The sequence below is a fragment of the Gymnogyps californianus genome, chromosome 7, assembly GCF_018139145.2.
Source record: "Gymnogyps californianus isolate 813 chromosome 7, ASM1813914v2, whole genome shotgun sequence".
Lineage (NCBI taxonomy): Eukaryota > Metazoa > Chordata > Aves > Accipitriformes > Cathartidae > Gymnogyps > Gymnogyps californianus.
Window position 1 is genome coordinate 30,997,960 of NC_059477.1, and position 19,596 is coordinate 31,017,555.

At 45.7% G+C, this 19,596-nt stretch overlaps 2 protein-coding genes across 2 annotated transcripts; one reads left to right on the top strand and one right to left on the bottom strand.

Moving 5' to 3' along the window:
* Nucleotides 1-3,442: 3,442 nt before the first annotated feature.
* NIFK (nucleolar protein interacting with the FHA domain of MKI67) lies at nucleotides 3,443-8,393 on the bottom strand. The gene is given in 7 exon segments (XM_050900045.1): nucleotides 3,443-3,873; nucleotides 3,876-4,026; nucleotides 5,271-5,351; nucleotides 6,062-6,273; nucleotides 7,002-7,110; nucleotides 8,028-8,153; nucleotides 8,259-8,393. Coding segments are annotated over 7 exon segments (852 nt in total). The 3' UTR covers nucleotides 3,443-3,835.
* Nucleotides 8,394-8,856: 463 nt separating this feature from the next.
* Nucleotides 8,857-17,728, top strand: TSN (translin). Its single transcript, XM_050899696.1, has 6 exons — nucleotides 8,857-8,935; nucleotides 9,036-9,129; nucleotides 13,990-14,086; nucleotides 14,889-15,004; nucleotides 15,701-15,780; nucleotides 16,135-17,728. Exons 1-6 carry the CDS (start codon nucleotides 8,870-8,872, stop codon nucleotides 16,369-16,371), a joined length of 690 nt encoding a protein of 229 aa, XP_050755653.1. The 5' UTR covers nucleotides 8,857-8,869; the 3' UTR covers nucleotides 16,372-17,728.
* The last annotated feature ends 1,868 nt before the right edge of the window (nucleotides 17,729-19,596 follow it).

Consider the following 19,596-nt stretch of genomic DNA (forward strand, 5'->3'; position numbering starts at 1 on the left):
CTGCATCTTTAATTTCAAGCAGTCTAACACTGACAAATTCACCAGCGCCTTTTTCTCTAGAGGTGAGCATTGGCTTCATCATTCCTTTCTCCCCTCTATTTTGCAGCCAATTCTGCCTTTCTCCTCCCTGCCTCGCCCCCTATCCCATTCCTCTTTTACTTCCAGGGCTTCGTGTGCTGGGAAATGCTGTGCATTCCTAAGCCCAGCTCCCCTTCCTGCAAAACAGAGAAATCAGAATAAACGAGTGTAAATTAGGAGACTTTGCTTGCACCTAAGTGTTTCTGAAGCTTGAAAACAGTACTACATACATAAGTGTTCAGCAAACCTGCTCCACAAAGTCACTCATTACAGAAAGACAGAGAACTTGCAAGTTATGCCTTGAAACCAAAGCCCCAACACTCCTAGCATCCCAGTAAAAACAACTTACAGCCTGCCCTCAAATCAGTGGCCAAGAGGTTTGTGTTTGCCCAAGAATAATGCACAAACGACTGGAGAGCTGAGAAATAAAAATCAGTGCAAGGACTGAGGCATAACGCATGACACAGCACGTCTGTCCATTTGCTACGGAAACTATGTTTGGCAAGTATCAGGTGTCTGAATTTCTGCTTATGTACATCTCCCAGGACAGCAGTATATTAATAACACAGGCAGCCTAAAAACAGAAACCATCACCAAGAAAAGCTACCCTTCTGCTGAGAGTTCCTTGCTGTAGCCTGGGTATTGTTGTGCTTTACTCAAACAGCACAGAATTTTGTTTCCTTGCTTTTCAGATTTGCCATCTAAGCTGATCTCAATTGAAGGAAGACTAATAAACAAAAGGAAGGGAAAGGAAAATTACAGCAGGAAGCAAACCTTATTTTAAGCACAGCTTTCTTGAACATCTTCGCATCAAGGCTTGCACTGCCACGCAGAGAGACAGAGCAGCAAGCGTAAAGGCACAAACCTCTTCAAGAGGTCTGCAGAAACATAAGTCCCTGGAAGCTCATGCAGCTCGACAGGATAGCCCAGGCGCGGAAAGCAGCATGAAGAGAAGCCACAGAGTCAAACACAGAAGAAAGCAGCAAGCAGACACAGGCTTCCAGGCAGGGGCAGAACACCGGGCACACGGAGGAGCACGGTAACAGAAGCAGAGTAGGAAGAAAGCAATACCAGGTTCAAAATGCAGGCCAAGGGGCTGGAATGGGAAGCACAGGAAGGGAGCTGCTCAGGCTTCAGCGAACGTGGAACTGTACTGGAGAGGTTACTCTAGATAAACTACATTTTCTTAAGAGCAGCTTTAACTCATCAGCATTGGAAGGAGTATTTGTGGCAGCATCAAATAAATGGGCATATTTGATTAAGATCCATGCCAGGTTTCTCCCGTATTCTTAAATTGTGTTAGAGATGCGTTAGTCACACCAATGCAGCCAGTCACTCCAAACTGCCTGGACTAGACAGGTTTCTTTAAAAATCCGGGAGGTCATTTCCCAGCAACTTTGTGCTGCCTTTGTCAGAGGGCAGCGTGTCCCCGCACCACTGAAGCCTGCTGCCCCCCGGTGTCAGACTGCGCCCAAGAGACTCAGCTCCAGACAGGAGAAAGTGCAGCCACATTTCTAGTTCATCTTGACCCAACAAGCATCTTTATTTGCACAACACAAAGTTAGGAATACGGACTTTGAAAGAAAACTGTCCACTCTGGGCAGATGCATTTTGCTTTTCTTCTGCTGCTCTCTGCTGTATGAAGTTGAGATAGAAAAGTTTTTTCAGAGCTGCGCGTCAGTTACTAGCAGATAAGCAATTTCTGCCAACCACTCTGATCACGTTTATCTCAAACCTTAGCTGAGGATGTATTTTCCACGGCTTTCAGGCGTACACACTACCTGTTTCACATCAAACAATGCACAGAGAAGAAAGCCTGCAGAAGTACGCAGCAACACTGCTACTAAAAGGCAAGGACTGTCAGTGACCACCGGGCTGGTCAACAGATTTCCCTAGCATGCCTAAGATGACAAGCATTTGATATAAAGACACATTCATCCAAGTGGCTTCCCCAACACTTTAGAGCGACAAAGGAGAATGATCTAATTTGAGTCACTAAGAGAATGTCATTACGATCACATGATTATTCAAGTGATCAGGCCAGACAGGACAGAATTAGCCAGGCCAATGGTTCAGATTTCTTCTCCTCTGCCAGGAGTCCGAGTCTTAAAATAGCCGAGGAATTAGTGCCAGCCACCTACCTGAGCAGCCGGTTATTATCACCTGGGCTTTCCTCTGAAATCTTCTGCCAAGCCTGACCTACAGCCAACAGCAGTAGAGAGTGTTTCATCTCAGACAATAAAAGATCAAGGCTAAATACGTGCCACAAAACCCAAACTGGAATTTCCGCAGGTCTCAGATTTGCAATAAAATCCAAATTCTAATTGCACAGTCAAACTGCATCTTCAAACAGGACTGGGTATCTGCAATCAGCTATGACAGGTTATGTTGGAACAAGAATAAATCTTGATGCACAACAAAAAGCTACTCAATTCTCTGAACTCATACTACTGGTGACAAAACCCTGCCTTCCCATTCCTGGTTCGCCCACCCAGAGGCTTACTACAATGTTGTGATCTGCTTATCATCTCCTGAAGCAGAAGACATCCTTGTTTCACGCAGGCAGTGAAACTAAAATACAGTGACAAGATGCTGCAGGGCCCAAAGGACAACAGAACTCCTAATATAACCCAGACCGCTCTGATTACTGATGCATCTTCTCAAAAAGACATAAGCTAGTTGTCACCACGTGCTCCTCTCCACAGTTCAGCAAGAAGTCCCTCTAAAAGCAGCCACACTTTGCAGGTCCTTGAACATTTTCTGAACCAGGCAACAGCACGTTTACGGCACACAAAACCCCAGAGAATTAGCAAGCTACCTTTGCCTGGTCAGCCCAGAGGTAAAACAGTACGTCAGTACGTGTACGCCTGGGACCTCCGCAGCATGAAATGCCTTTTACACAAGTGTGCGAGGAAGGAAAGCGTAGCTGTGACTCTGGCTAAGCCACCAGCCAACAGAACAGTCACCCTATGTCCTCCACAGCAGGGTACACTCTCAAACACAAATCTTTTGCCTACATAGGGAAAGGAATGGGAATCTTGAATGCGAGTCACTTCAGCCATCTTCCTCTGTCTCTTCTCATCACCTTCCTAATCCCAGTCCTTTCCAAGCCCTCTGCAACCACTCCACATCCTGGCAAAGGCTGAGTTTCCCAGGCACTGGCTTGCTCAGGCAGCGTGCTATTCTGCCTCTGCCCTGGACAGTACAGGCAGATCTTGGCTGATCACAAACAGGAAATGAAGTTCAAGGTATGTCTTCCTCAGGGAAAAAATCCCTCACCCTCTACTTGTGTAACTATGTGAGAACTTGCAGGAAACACAGTCGTTCAGTTAAACAGAAGAACCACTATCAAGAGCCAACATAGTTGAAAAATGGTTAATTTTTTTTTTTATAACCCATCATTAATTATAAAGGTAAGATACAGCCCGCATCAGCAAGTTCTGAATGGACAGCCTCACATTTTCTTTCAAAACAGTGAGAACTAGAGACAAGTTACAGAATTAACTGAAGGTTCTGGCACGACTGTAGGTGTGTCACAGCACGGGCAGTTGTGAGCACAAAGTCAAGAATATCTTCAAAGGCAGAGAAGACTGTAGGTCCCCTAATGGCTAAACAGGAGGGGGAGGATTTGTGAAAAGATTCCTTGCCTAGGAAAGACTGAAACAGTCTAGTCAAGATGAACCGAGCCAGGGCAGCAGAACCACTAGAAGCTCCACCTCGCCAGTTTTTGAGTTGAGGAAAAACATGGCTACAGCCATCAAAATTTTAAGTCTATTTCTGTTTCTTCAGGTTTGGTCTTTTTCTTGGCTGCTTCTTTGGTCTCTGCACAGCATTCTTAACACTTGCAGGGGGCAATCTGAGAGTTATTTCATTGTCCTCTGCGTCATCATCCGCCTGGGAAGCTTTCCGGCGCTCGAGCACTGTTGGAGTACAGACTGGAGTAGGATCCTGAAGAGATCAGAAAAACACGATTCATTGCAAAGCATCTGCCAGAGAAAGTTGTCACTGCCTCTGTGGTACAAGGCACCTCAGCCCAGCTCTCCTTCAGAACTTCCACACATTAGGGAAAATTGTTTTCTTTTTATAACTAGCTATTTTTGCAGACAGTATTTCTTCAGACAAAAGCGTCATCTTCAAAAATGTATGTGAAAGGCAAATGTACATTAATTCACATTTTCTAACACATCATTATGCACATTTGCTTTCTAAATTATATTTCCTGACTCAAAGCACCAAGAAAGCCAAGAGGAAAAGAATCAAGGGGGGAAAAAAAAAAAAAGTATATTTGAGACTGGCATACAGAAATGCCACATTCAAGCCCACAGCAGAGCTGAAACATCCCAGCTTCATTATCTCAGTACGTTCTCAGAACTCAGTTGACTGAATGTATGAGTTATCCTGTCTTCCTCACAACCAGCCCTGTCCCAATTATCACACGTAAATCCAGTAACATTAAAAAAACAAAACAAAACAAAACCAAACTCACAACAGTGATGAAACAAAACAGAAATGTTAATACCTTACAGACTTTTTAGACTGTCAGTATCCCAGATCTCAGTCCTGATGACCTGAGCTTTCCTTTCATCCTCCTGCTACTCTTAGCTGGGATTATTTTTCAAAAAATTGGAATACCATGCCTGGAGAGCACGTGGGACAGTATAGTACGTAAATGGGGACAGACAGCACTAGACTGTATTAACGGTTCAACTTCCTTTTTGTCAAAAGAGGCTGGTATTATCATGTAGCGCAGACCAACAGAAGGATGCCAGCAAGGAGATCATTTTGTACCAGTTTAAAGCACAGATGTAGGTGGTGTACAGGTGACTGTCCCCAGCACCCTGTGTTTCTCCAGCCTCAAGTGAGTGCTGAATAGCAGAGGCTGACAGCAGACACATGGCCACCTGGACGCACCTTGGGACAAGCACTGCTAGTTACATGCCGAGCAGAAGCCTTTGCTGCTAAATACTCCCACAGGAGAAAGAACTGAGAGGATCCAACCACCCTCCCCCGTTCGAGAGTGTTAATCCATCTTAAAGGAGCTACTTTTGGCACAAAAATCTCTCAAGCAAATACTATCCAAGTTTCCAGGTGTTGAAATTAATATGAAGAAACCAGCTGCAGACCTGAAACATCTGCCCCAGTGTGAACGGCGGGGCATGGTGCTGGGCACCACCAGGACTGTTCGGTCTTACCTGGCTGCTCAAAGAAAGGTTCAGTTTTGACTTCTTGGATGTTTTAACTTTTTTTCTCTTCATGGAAAGCTCCTGTGCAGCCTAGGAAGCAAGACAGATGAGGTGGATCACTACAAACTTCCTTGTGTGAAGATGCAAACAGTCACTTAACAGTCTATAGGTTTCTTTGCTTCATAACTACAAAATCTTTGCTACAGCAATTAGGTTTGAATTAATAAAATTACTTACGGTGCCACAGAGGTGATCTGGTTTGAATAAAAACACCCAAAGCAACGTAAGAAAAGCTGCTACTGTGCATTTCCAAAAAAATACCATGTTGAACAGTATTGCTTAAAATTCAAGTACTTCACCCAAGCACTCTGCAAACGAGCAATACGCTTGGTTAGCTTAGGCAAGGTCTAGGGACGGAAGCTCTAGTCTTGAGACCTGCCTTCAAATACCTACCCTGCCAAAGCCTCCCACAGGGCTTGGGGAAAGCCCTGTCGCTCTTCTGCGATCTGCAGACAAATATGAAAACCACAGAATATCCAACTATTTATACTAATGGAAGAAAAGGAACATCTTCACTTTGCTGTTATTTATTTACTTGTCTAAAAGCAAACCCACACGTCCATACAGTACAACCCAGCAACAGCACTACACTAATTTCCAGGAGCTTCTATACAGTTCTTAACGCTAGTAAGTCTCCCTGGTGCTCCAGTTCCACACAAAACAAATTATTTTCTTGTATTTAGCACAACCTTAGAAACATGCTTTACATAAAACACTCATTGAAATGATCCCAAACTTACAAATCCTGGGAAGTCATAATCGAGCCCCTTTTCAGCCAGCCTCTTCCGTAAAAGCTTCTCCTTTCGTAGCAGTCGCTTTGTCATCTTTGCCTTCTGAACGAGTGAACGTATCTTATTGTACCGCCTGACCGCTGGCTGGGAAGGCTTCCGAAATATTTTGTTACTGTTTTTGAAAAGGTTTTCATGGACCCTTTCAGGAGGTAGAAACTGACCTGTAGCATAAACACATGACATCAAGTTATAGCAGAGCTACTCTTCTCACCGAAATGTACTCACATAACGCTATTCAGTTCTCATTGTAACATTATCCACTGCTACGGCAGAGCACTAGTACAGCATTTTATGAACAGAGAAAATGGAAAGCAACGAAATACTCATTAGTAAGAGAACTGTTAATGGATGGATGGATGGAAGAAAAGAACAGTTTTTCAGTTTCACCCAGAAAACAGTCAGAGAAATTTGTTTTTCAAAAGTTGATGCATATATAGCTCCTAATCCTTTACAAAGCAAGTGTTGCTATCACCATGTCTGAGAAACTTGCTAATTTCATTAATCTTTTAATTAAAAAACCCCGTTACGTCTAACTACACAGAAAGCAGCTGCAACAGTTACAAATGACAAAGAATTTCCACATTAAAGGAACCGTCTCCACAGCAAACCCCACCGCTCCCTGAGATTTCATGTTACGCGATTACACAACGAGCATTATCAGCCTAAAGCAAAAAAAAAAGTAGTAGTGAACACAAGGGTGTTGGGGATGTTCTTCACATGTGAAAAAAAGCAAGAAAAGCTCAGCCCCACAGAAAATCCTTTTGGGACAAAACTTCATTTAGAAAAAAAAAAAAAAACCCAAGATTCTCCAAACAGTCCAAAAAAATGACACAAATAACTACGAATTTCCTTTGCACGTTAGTGGACTTACACTTCAACTTATACTTACACTTTAGCAGTCTTTCAGAAAACAGGTAGTTGTTCATTGTGTCTGCAACAATCTTAGCCACGTCATCGGACGCAAACTCTACAAATCCGTAGCCTTTGCTAGCTCCAGTCTGCAAGCAATGACACAAAGAAAACTGAAACAATGCTTCGATACATGAAGAACTATATTAAAATTATGTTATGCTTCCGAAGTCATAGCCCATTCTCAGCTAAACACGAGTAATTTTATAAAGTTCAGTGAAATCATGAAAAGCACCAGATTTAGTCCTAAATTGGTATGACATTATTCCAAAACATATATTTGCATATGAAACAAACTGCTCACCAATACCTATTTGTTAAAAAAAAGCTGCCCTGCATTGCTGTTGTTCTGTTGTTGTTACCAAGCTTATATAGCAATATTATAATGCGATGATAAATCCAGAAATGAGAAAAAGTTAAATTTATTGAGCACAAAGCAGCAAGAAAGCTAAACCAGAGTCTTTTCTATAACATTTCACATTCTACCTTGAATTAGTGCATTCTGGCAACACTACTCACATAAGTGTATTTACTTATGCAAAAAAGGGGCTACATTAACTGTCGCTGAAACCGCCTATTTGCAGTCCAGAGGCAATGCCTCCTATGCTGTCTATCAGCCTAACACTCGTTTTGGAAGTATTATTTTTAAGACAAGCAATCAAGCACGGTGCCCCCCTCTGCCCACTCATGAAACTGCAACAAAGTTTTCCACGTGGTGCGCACCGAGGGCAGAGCTCCAGGACACAGGGGGCTGCTGAAGACACCTCCGAAAGGAGTTAACTCCGTTCGTTCCCCAAACCGGCAGCTCGTGCAAGGGAGAAGTCTCTCTGAGACACACACGGACTGCACGGCCCAGCCTACGGCAGTCGGTTGCGAACGCACCGCTGCCTCTCAGGCACTTGACGAGCAGCAGCAGCAGCAGGAAGGCACACCGGCAACTTCAGAAGCGTCCGGGTCTCTCAGCCAGGGGCGCAGACCAAGCGGCCGGGCCGGCGCGGGGATTTACCTTCTTACTCCTCGACAGCCGGAGCCGCGTCACCGTCCCGAACTGCTCAAAGTACTGGTAGATCTGCGGCTCGCAGAGCCCCCGCGGGAGGTGCCCCACGTACACCACGCCCGGCGTCAGCTCCTCCTGCGGGGCACAAGGCAGCCGCGTCAGGAACGGAACGGAACGGAAAGGAAAGGAAAGGCCAGGCCAGGCCAGGCCGCCCCCGCCCCGCGACAGGGCCCCGCTCACCTTGGCCGCCCGGTTGTTGCGGACCCGCTGCACCTTCTGCTGGAACTCGCGCTGCAGCCGCGGCTCCAAGGCCAGGAACGACGCCGCCGCCGGTGCGGGCACGGCCGCCGACACGGCCTCAGCTCCCGCCGCCATGCTGCGCTCCCCGCCGCCGCCGCCGCCGGAAGCGCGTCACTGCCCTCGCACGCGGTGTCGCGCGGCGGCCAAAGGCGCGCAGGCGCAGAGCAGCGGGGCGCTGTCTCCTAGCAACGGGGCACGGCGCCGCCGACCGATCCCCCACCCGCACGACGTCGCGTAGCAACGCGGCGCCGTCACCAGGCAGCGGGGCCCTCGCGCGGCCCGGCGGCCTCCCTGGGCCCAGCCCCGCCGCACCGGGAGGGGGGCCCTGAAACACGGACACCCCCCCGGCCCCGGGGCGAGCAGCTCCCCGCGGGCACCCGCCCGCGCCGCCCCCTCCGCCGTCTCCTGGCTCCTCCGGCCGCTCAGGCAGTGCGCGGGGCAGGCCGGCGCGGCGCGGTCAGGCAGTGCGCGGGGCAACCGCCGCGCCGGCGGCACAGAAGGCCCTCTGTGGGCGCGGGAGGCCCCAGAGGCGGGAGGCGGCGGCGGGCACCATGTCGGTGAGCGACATGTTCATCGCGCTGCAGGGCGTCCTCACCGCCGACCAGGACATCCGCGAGGTGGGCGCGGGGCCGGGGCCGGGGCCGGGGCCGGGCGGGGGGGCGCGGCGCGGCGCCTCGGTGCCTCGCCGCTTCGCCTGACGGCGCCCTGTGTCCGCAGGAGATCCGGAAGGTGGTGCAGGCGCTGGAGCAGACGGCCCGGGAGATCCTCACGCTGCTGCAGGGCGTGCACCAGGGAGCCGGCTTCCAGGACAGTGAGTCCCGCCCGGCCGCCTGCAGCCGGCGGTAGCACCGCGCTCCGCCTTCCCCGGGCGAGCGGGGAAAAGCCCTCTGGGGGGAAGGGGAAGTGCCCCCCGGGGTACGCGGCTCCCTCTGTCACGGGCGCCCCTTTTCCAGGTTTAAGTCGCACGTGGGAGCTCCTGGGGTGTCCTGCGTGGGCTTCTCAGAGGCTGCTGGGGGCGGGGGGGGAGCGGCTGGGAGGTTTCAAGCCAGATAAGTAGAAAAGCTGCTATTCATCCTCTGGAAACACCGTTCTTTCCCTTTCTCCCCTCCCTAGCTTGGTGTTTCACTGTCTCAGTGCAGAAGTGTGTTCTTTTCACAGGTGTTCACTTTCTGGGTTGTTGAATTGGCTCATAGGTTTCCCTCGCACGTAGATTTTTATATTCTGCTAATTTGACCATCACCTGTTGGGCTTTTATATCTGTATCCCCTTCCTCAGCTCTTCATCCCACCACCCAAAAAGCTGTGATCCTGAACGCTCTGGGGGGTGTTCAGGATGGTGTGGGAAGGGGGGACTAGTCTGCTTTGTACAAGACTGACTCTGTGTGTGTTTATATAAAATCTGCTTAACATTGCAAAATATAAAGGGAATTTGCAAAGGCTGATAAAGCAGGAGCTGTCCTTGATGTATGTTTGAGTGGCAAATGGAATTGTTCTGCTATTTTTGAGGTTTGGGTTGTAGCTAGCCTGATTCCTTGCTTTCAATCCGAATTTGTTTAAAACGTTTAACATAATGTTTCTGGGCCGACCTGTTTCCTCCAGGGCATGAGAACAGCACTACAGACCTAGATGTCAGACGTGAACTTTCCCTTCCCCCATCCCCATTTTTCAACTTACTGGTGAAACTATTGGGATAAACAGATTTTTCCCTTAAATATGTGACCTAAAAGCTTTTTTTTTCAAGTCAATGAATATCTCTTGAGAAGAAGCAACCATTCTGACTTTCCTGGAAACTCTTGAGAGGAATTTGGGAAGGGGAGAAATCTGGCAGGCCACCCTCTGAAGGTGAATAGGAGAAGAAACCTCACCAGGTGCTGTTTTATTCACCTGCAGAGCTGACCGTTACCAGCCTGATGACGTTCACCAGCACACTTGTGCTGGAGCTGGAGGCCGGGGATTTCTCTGGCCTCTGAGGGGGTACGTGTTCAGCAACGTGCAACACCTGAGGTTTGACCTCTGCTGGCAAGTGCAACTTCCACCTACTTAGGAAATCTGGCAGTGCTAAAAATTAGAACTGCTAATTGGTTAATTTACACAAGCATACACTCATTTTTCTAAGCTGAGTAAACCTGTGGATGTTGTGACAGTTGTTTTGCATGGGTATCAACTTCAGGTGTTGCTTTCCAGCATTTAATAGTAGAGACCTGTGTCTGCCTCAGTGTATTTTCACTTGATTTTTAATTGTGGGAGAGAGCTTGTCGGAACTTGCAGAGTCTGAGAAGAGATTTGGAATTGTTAAAGTTAAAAAAAAAAAAGGGGGGGGGGGAAGCTCAGCTTATAACTCTTGTAATATCAAAGATAATGAATGCATGCTTAATAGGTTAGGAGTTAACTCATGATAATAGACCTGTCAGTTTGTCATCAATTCCAGGCATAATAAAGAAAGTTAATAAAGGTTTACAGCAGAAAAATAGAATGCCAATTAACAGAAGGATTGTTAGGGGGATAAATAGCACTTGTCAGATGTCACACATTTAGACTACAGTTTTATTTGATAATGGTTGTAGTTACGCAGTGTTGTGTGCTTAAACGGCTGTTAGGCTTACTACAGCATCTCTTTTGTTGAGTCAGTGCCACGTTTTTACTAAGGAACTAGAATGATCCTTAGTAGACTAAAAAGGGATAAATGATGACTCTTGTAACTATGAAAGAGAGGATTATTCATTGCAATGTAGTTCTGGCTAGGCTTTGTAGCATCAAGATTTTTAGCCTTGTATTTGTTACATCTTGGAATAAATAAAAACTATTAACAAACTCTATTGAACTATAAAAATATTAAATGATAGATAAACTATATAAACTAATAACTAATTAATAAAAAAGCAAAAATACTATTAATTACTACAGTTTCACAGGTGAGAGAGTAACTAATGATCTTTGACCGCAGCTGTATTGCTATGGATGGTTTAAGCTGGTGGTGCTGCCAACAGAAGCTGTATTGCTTGTTGTGCCACCTCCCTTGTGCCAGTGTAAGTGGGAGATGACTTTCTTTCTCCCACAGCCTGCTGGTTGATCCTTTGTAATTATTCTTGCATCATCAATTGAGGTGAAGTGATGAAAACTCAAGGAGACAACAGAGAGCTAGTGAAAACAGGGAAAGGATTTGCACCAGGCTGAGGAATCTGTCCTACCAAAGAGAAGGATAAGGGGTGGCATGAGCTCTGTTAATGGAACTACGGGATAGTTGGAAGTTTGATGGAGGGCAGTTTCCTGTACCAGTCAGTGGTATTTAAAACGTTATCGTGCACAATGCCTTTCCTCTGTTCTCCAGAGACTTAAAATACCTCTTGGCTAAACCTGTTTTCATTGAGTTTTTCATCTAACCTCTTTTACTGTGTGTGGGTAGGTGGCTGCCGCACAACAGCTGTTTCACGGTGCCGGCTTCTCTGTGGTCTCTCCCTGCACCGAGCATGAGACTGTGTTTAGCTGTGGGATAAGCACTTTCAGTCGTAGCCTTTATGCAGCTGTGGGGAAGGGAAGGAAAACAGCAGAGCCTCAGGCCGGCAGCCTCTGGAACAGGATTAGAGGATCTCTCTTTCAGCTCCCTCTGCTCCCTGTCCAAAATGGAGTTTGAGAACTGCTCAGAAGGCTGTTCAGGCCAGCGCGTGCTGCAGCCTGCTGTTAGCTGACACGAGTCTGAGCGACAGGTAGGGTCTTCAGAGGCTGAAAGTCAACTTAGTATGTCTTTGCTCATGAAACACGTCGTGTTAAGTTTGTCAAAACATCAGTGGTGATATGCAAGGATGCATGAGGATAGTTTGAAGTTGGAAGGTTATGTGTGTATCATTGGGCACTGTTGTCTGAAACTTTACAGTAAAGATTGTTTATTTTTGTCACAGGTTCCTTTGGCAGAAGCCAAAATGCAAATTTATGCCTTACTCTGTCCCTAGCTGCCACGTGACAGCTTACACAACTGAGGCAGAGACCATAGTTTGAGGATGGCGTTCAAAGGGCAGCTATCAGTGAGCTTCACACGTTTCCTTCATTCTGGCTGCCACACAGAGCACTTTCACCTTCTGCTTCCTGAAGCTTTTATTTTTAAGTGCTCCTTTTTTTTTTTACATGGAATTGATGTTTTATTAATTGAAAGAAGTTTTTAAACACACTGAAGTGACTCCTAGCAGGGCTTGTTTGATAAAAATCATTCATCACAGCTTTCAGATTTAGCTTCTATGGATCTTGTTTTAATAATCCTAGCTTCTATACGTCAAGATGCAGGAGAGCCTGTCAGGTTGATCTTCTGCCTTTGTTGGGTCATGACCAGGATTTCTGAGAAGGCTGCAGTTAAGAAGGACTGGTTTGATTGGTTCTGTCGGGCCTTGGTACTGCGGGTGCAGTGTGGCTGTAACCTGTATCAATAAACAGGAGGTGGCAGTGGGTGGTATGTAAACAAGAGACCATTTCTCTGCAGCGGTATAACATACATTGGACAGGCTGAAACCCAGTTTCTTCAAATACATCGCTTGAAAGCAGGAAATGCAGTTTCCTGAAGGGATGTTCCACCTCATCTAACCTAACTCTGATCGATAAGAAAAAAATATTATAAGATTCTAAAATGGAGAAAGAAAAATTGCTTTTCCTTTGACTGGACGAGTCGTTTGGCGGCACCGCTTGGTGTGTGTGCTTTCTTTGGGGCCGACTGTGTGCAGTGCTGTGCTGTTGCTTGTGATCTGGTTGTTGCTGTTTTTTCTAAACCACTGCATTAGGGTGCTCTCCAGAACATCTTGTTTCTCTCTTTATAACGCCCGTACAACCCAACTAGCCGCCCCTTTCTCTTACTCCGTCCACACAGCTAAAACTAAAAACGTCCCGTTATCAGCTCACGCCGGATCTCTGCTGCGACCTTCCTCCTGCAGTGTCACCCGTAGCCCTGCCACTCCAGAGCGCTGCTGCGTGGGTGGGCTTGTAGCATGGGGCTTTAAGCGTGTCACTGCTCTTGCTGGCTCCCTCCCTTGCCCCCCAGTATCTGTTGCCATAGCCTCAGCTCTTCTTCTTTACAGACCCTCGAACGAAATTGCCCCTCTGCTACCTCAGATGAGGTCTTACACTCGATGCCTTTTTCAGCCTTTCTCCCTCTCTACTTGTCGTCTCTCCTTCAGCATGGCTTGTTTGTCGCCCTGCTCAGCGTGTCACCAGGCTCCTTTGTCAGTTGGCTCATTCCACAGACAAAAACCACACTGACTCTGTGTTGCTCCATTCCTGCCTCCGTCAGTTTGTATCCCCCGTTACCTCTTGGTCTGTAGGCTGTGTGACCTTTCCAGTGTGTTCTTCTGTCAGTGCCCATTACAGAATGGGTTCTTCATCCATGACATGAGTTTTATAGCAACAGTAATTATTCATGATTAGCAGTGATTCTTAAATATCACTGGGGCATCTTGGCTCAAGTTCGAAACTAAGGACTAGAGCAGATTAGACAGCCCAAAACTCAGGAGTATTTCTCCTCTACCTGTGTGACTCATGGTGCGGCAATGAATATTTCTCAGATTAATTCGAATGTCAGTAGACTATCTTGGACAACAAAGGAGCATAAACAGCGCTGTCTGCCCTAGAAAACTCTCTGTTCGCAAAACCCTGTCCTCTGTCAAGAACTGAATGTTGTGCTGTTTCTTTTTCAGTACCAAAGAAATGTCAGAAGGCTCGCGAACACTTTGGTACAGTGAGAACACAGCTGGAATCTCTGAAGACCAAGTTTCCTGCTGATCAGTATTACAGGTGTGCGGGATCACACACAGCTAGACATGGATATGGGAATTGCCTGGGCATATATGGCATCGTTACTTTGGAAGAATGATTTAAAGGTTTATGGGGTGAATGCTTCTTTCTGTTTGAAAAGTAAATCATAGTAGAGAAGTGTGAGGTTTTTTATCAGCATAGATAAAAAAATGCTTTTGCTCAAACAGTCTGGATATAAAAATATCCAGTATTCTTTTTCTGGAAACTTTTTTAAAAAAGAAAAAGGAAAGTTTAAGAAACTGATGTTCTGTTGGAGCTGTCCTTGTTTCTGGGAGCAGAGTATTTGTTGCTCCATTAATTCCAGTTAAGTTGTTAGCTTTGGGGCATTTCTGAAAACAGAGCTCTAAATCTGTCATGAAATGGCTGTTTGATACTGCAGATACTAAATGAAGTTGTCACCTTTGTGTTTTGTTGCTGCCAGAAGGGGACAGTGACTAGCAAGAACATTTCAAAGAACAAGAATCTTGTCAGCTCAAATCTGCTGAGGGAAGATGGGAGGGAAAGCCCTGGTTGTCTTGTGGGCACTGAAAAAATCCGCGAACTGAGTAGGTGTGTGAGAGGTGCGATCAATGCTAGTGGCCAGCGTAGTGTCCTGGGGGTGAAGTTCTGGAGTACCAAGGAGATGACTTTAAGCTGGTGTCATTTTGATACACCAAAAATATTGCAAAGTGTTGTGTGTAAAGGTGGAAAACATAACATATGCATAACGTATGCTTGGTGCCTAACTCTCCAGTAATAGATGTTACTTATTTATACCTTGACTTGGTGTTTTCTTTAACAGATTTCATGAGCACTGGAGGTTTGTGCTTCAGCGGTTGGTGTTTCTGGCAGCATTTGTAGTCTACTTGGAGTCAGAAATGTTAGTGACCCGAGAAGCTGTTGCAGAAATACTTGGGAGTAAGTTAATGTAACTGAAGAGAAAAGGCTTGTGATGTTTTTAGACGTTGTAGCTTTCAGAGGTACAGGGAAACAGCGGGACTTCATTTCTTCCCAAGAAATAGGTTCCAAAATTTATCTGGTATTTGATTTCATTATATAAACAACAAATTCTTTTAGAAGGTGGCAATCAGCAAACCTAATGCAAACAAAAGTATTTATTCATTAATAAGTTCTTCATCAATGAAGATTATTCATTCAAATTGTGTAAATCTACCAAAAGAATAATACAAAGATGAGAGCTTATTTTTCTCACTTTTTGCTTTCGGTGTTTAAAAACTGTGGGAAAAAGATTAAATTCTTATGCTGTAAGAGAATTGTGTCGTCCCAGAGCAAAGGATTTGAAAAAAACCAGGAAAATATTTTTCTAAAAAATGACTACAGATCCCTCTCCTATATATTAATGTAAATTCGGTTATTCTGTTGGATCAATTATAACCTGTTGCACGTCCAGTTAGGGATGTACGAGTTGCTAAATCAAAACGCTGAGAAGAGGCAGTAATTACATCACATACAGGAAAAGGCTGACTTTCATTTTGTAATAATATTTCATAAATTTGATATTTCAAATTAGCTCCAGTAAACAAATGCAATTTCAACTCCCTGGTTTTGCTCATGTTCAGTACCACCTGATTACTGCTCCGTTTTTCATCTTAGTTGAAGCCGATCGAGAGCGAGGCTTTCACCTGGACATTGAAGACTATCTTTCTGGTGTATTAACTCTCGCCAGTGAGCTGGTAAGGAAGATATTCATGCGTATATTTGGATTGAAACTGACCTAAAAAGAAGTACTGTGTTTTCTGACTTTCCCAAGTTGTTCCTGGAAGTTATGGTACGCAACACCATGATCTGAACTTCCAGCAAACTGCCTCTCTGTATGCCAGAGTTGTTCCTCATTGATATTTTAAGATTTAAACTAGTCACTTGATTGAAAATCCAGGATTGTTGTCAACAAAAAAGTAGATACAAGTATAAATAATCTGACTGCCTGGAACAAAACTGCTTCTTTTGGTAAAGTAACTGGTGGGAATAGTGACGCGATGTGGGTGGGTTCCTCTGCTGGTGTGCTCCTGTGTGTCTTCCTCTCGTAGGCCAGACTGGCAGTGAACAGCGTCACGGCTGGTGACTATTCTCGCCCTCTCCGCATCTCAACTTTTATCAACGAGCTGGATTCTGGCTTCCGTCTCCTCAACCTGAAGAATGACTCCCTGAGGAAACGTTACGATGGCCTGAAATACGATGTCAAGAAAATTGAGGAAGTGGTTTACGACTTGTCGATCAGAGGACTCAATAAGGAGGCAACAGTTGGTGCGGGCGGAGAGAAATGAAGGATGCTTATTTTAACAGCATCATTGATTACCTCAGATGGTTGCCAATTTAGGAAGCATGCTAGCAAAGCCTTCCTACAGTAGTTTAGAAGAACTGCAGCTGAAAGCTGCTCTCTATTTTCTTACAAAAGGTGTAGTACGGGTGTTAGATCTCAAAATGTTTTGTAAAATCATGTCTAGATTAGGGCAGGAGGCTCCCTGTTTCCAGTGGAATTCCTCTGTCAAAACACACGGTGCCGTTCTGTGCACAGCAGCAATAGTAGTCAGTAACTCCCATGAGCTGAAATTCTCGTTAGTTCTGTAGTGTTGCTTCACTGCTCTGGCAGTGATGTGCTTCGGCTGTCTCTGCTCACACAGCTTTAAAGACGTGTGCACAGCACGCAGCTCAGTGCAGATACATGTGATGTTTTAGAAAATACAGTGTGTAAATAGCTATACATTTTTTTAAGACACTGATTTTTGTTGGCCTTTTTGTTTCTTAAAATTTTCACCTACGTCAGTAAGTTGAACAGATTTGCATAACTGTTTATTAATCAGATCTTTTTAAATGGCTTCTGTTAATGTATCCCCCTTAATTGAGAAATTAGTGAAACTATTGCTGAGAATTTCTCCATTGGAACTGGCGTATTGCACCCGGGCACATCTCTCTCTCTTGTTTTTTCCTTTCCTCCAAGATTTCTGTTGCCAGGGAGAGCAAGGTTTTCTCAAACATCTGCTTTCACTGGCCAGTATTTGTTTTACTGACATGAGTAAATGTTGAGTTTTAATATGATCATTTGCCTTGAGAACTCGGTGTAACCTATTTTTATTAACTACCAAGGTTTCCGAATAGAGAAGTGTTAACTGATAAACTGCAGGTAGCGTCTGAGTTTTAACAACCTACATAGGCCACAACTGTACCTGTGTTCTGGGATTAAAAAAAAAAAAACCACACCAAAACTATAGTTCATGTAGTAAAGTGTTTGTATCATCAGAAAAGGGGAAACTACTAGTTTCAGGTACTTTGCATGTAAGATGTTTGCAAATACCAACAGCCTCTTTCATTTGTGTAAATGGACAGACTCATACCTCCCAGTGTGTGTGTTCTCTTGTCCTAAATGACTTTGAGTTTTCTGAGTTCTCCTACTTCTGGTGGTGCAGTAGGGTTAAGGAGAAAAGCTAAGTTACTGAGGAGGAGGAATATTTCCAGAGGAAGAATACGAACAGTCAAGTTTATGTGGGGTTTGTTAGTGTTTCATTTTGTTAGCAAAGATTTCCTGCTGTTTCAGTTAGGTTTTTGTTTTGTTTATTGGAAGAAAATGGTTTCTTGGTTATTTTGGCCAATAAAAGCTGTTCTTTGATTTTGGCCATTTGGTAACTCTGCCTGATGTCTGATTATCTGTTGTTACTTGCTTCCCTTCCTGGGAGCCTACTCTGAAATACCGTAATTTAAGTTCAGCCTTCAGCTGTACTTGGACAATAAGAGAATTCCTCCCTTTGGCTGTACGCTGTTCAATGGCGCACTCTTACCTGCTGGCGAGTGGAGCCGAAGTCAAGCTGCAAACAGATTTCATAGGCGCTTTTTTTTATTTTTAATTTTGACCTAGTAAACAGGAGAGGTATGGAGGAGTTGATCATTACCAAATCCAAGATGTGGCAAGGTTCATCTTCAGAGCATCTCATAATCTTTCATGTTTATCCTCATCCTTTGTATCACCTGACATAGGGAGATGGTAATATCCCTCTTTCACAGCTGAAGAAAATGAGGGTGTAACTTCCTGAGCCCCATAGCAATGAGACCGGCTTTCAAAGTAGTTCTTTGTTCTTGCCCTGTGCCACTCTTTGCTTCTTTCTCACTTTAACCCTGTGGAGGCGGGAGGAAGGAAGGAGCTTAAGCCAGTTCTACTGCCAAAACTGGAGACTCGAGACTCATGAAACAACACCCTAAGGCTCCGAGACACAGCTGTGCAGACCAAGGTCTCGCAGGAAATGTGTGGGAGCAGGGGAATTAGAGAAAGGTTTCCTGAGCATCAGTCTGGTGTCTCTCAGGTTGGAGGACTTCCTGGCACGCGGGACCGGGATGTGAGGCCACGTGCCGGGGCAGGTCTCTGGTTGCAGGGCAGGTGTGCGTTAAGGCTTTGCACTGGCTTGTGTCCCAGGTGCTCCGGTTGCATTTGATCACGCAACAGGTCTGCTTCCTGACATGGGGTCCTATGTGCCGAACGCAGCTTTTCAGTCAATCCTAGATCTGCCAGCTCTTGCATCTTACACTGTTTCCAAGAGCTGGTGGAGATACAACAGTGCTACGCCACAGGTGCACGTACTGTGGGAGGGACAACTAGAAGAGCAAGTTGCTTACTTAGGGCTTACAACGTCTGCAAGGTGTGGGATCCTTCTGTCTGAGGCTCTGTGAAGAGCAAGTGCCTGAGAAAGAGACCCTCCAGTGCTGTGTTTCTGGAGGGCGTTTAGCAAACGCCTCGTTCTTTCCTGTTCCTAGGTTTTGGACAGCCTAGCATCTTCCTCTGGAAAAGCATCATTTGCGAGAGCCGGGCTGCATAATGCGTTCCCAAGCCAGGTCTGGGGAAGGGAAAAGAAAACTGCAAACTTTCTCCCTAGGCTGCAGCAGCGAAAGGCGGGGACATGCTTTTTGTAGCTTCCCCTGTGCAGAGGTAGCCTGTAGGACCTTGTGGCCTTGATTGTGAATCTGCACATTACTCTTGTCCTAAATGATAAGCTGTGTTTCTGTCCCAGAGCTGGGAGCAGAGGGAAGAAGGGAAGACCCAGAAGGACTTGAGTAGGGGGGTGTCTCTTCTCTGACCCTTCCCTTTCCCTGGGGTAACGGGAGCAGGTTAGCCAGGAGGGAATGGCAGTGAGAGACGGAGCTCTGAGGACTGCAGAAGCTTGATGGCTCATGATGAATCAGATGTACTTGAGCTCTGAGCAAGTAACTCCTGTTGGTACTAAATGGACTGCGCAGCGTGTGCTCACAGCTGGGAGGGGAGTGAGTCAGCGCAGAAGCACTGGAGAGTCTGACTCAACAGGCAGCACGGCTATTCTCTGAGCCACTTCAGCCTGAAGTGTGTTCCAGGGAGCGCTCTCTTGGATCATCTTTGTATTCACTCACTGGTTTAGGTTTTTTCCCCCCATCTTGACGTCATTTCTGTGGGTTTTCTTTATTTCAGTAAAAAGGGCACTTAAACAGTTGATTAACTACTCTTTATTTATAGCACTGCCTGTTCAACCCCT

What these genes read in the sequence shown, in the direction of transcription:
- TSN (XM_050899696.1), top strand. Translation starts at nt 8,870, where the DNA reads ATGTCGGTGAGCGACATGTTCATCGCGCTGCAGGGCGTCCTCACCGCC. An exon ending in CCGACCAGGACATCCGCGAG is followed by an intron (nt 8,936 to 9,035) that starts GTGGGCGCGGGG and finishes CTGTGTCCGCAG; the next exon opens with GAGATCCGGAAGGTGGTGCA. An exon ending in GGGAGCCGGCTTCCAGGACA is followed by an intron (nt 9,130 to 13,989) that starts GTGAGTCCCGCC and finishes TTTCTTTTTCAG; the next exon opens with TACCAAAGAAATGTCAGAAG.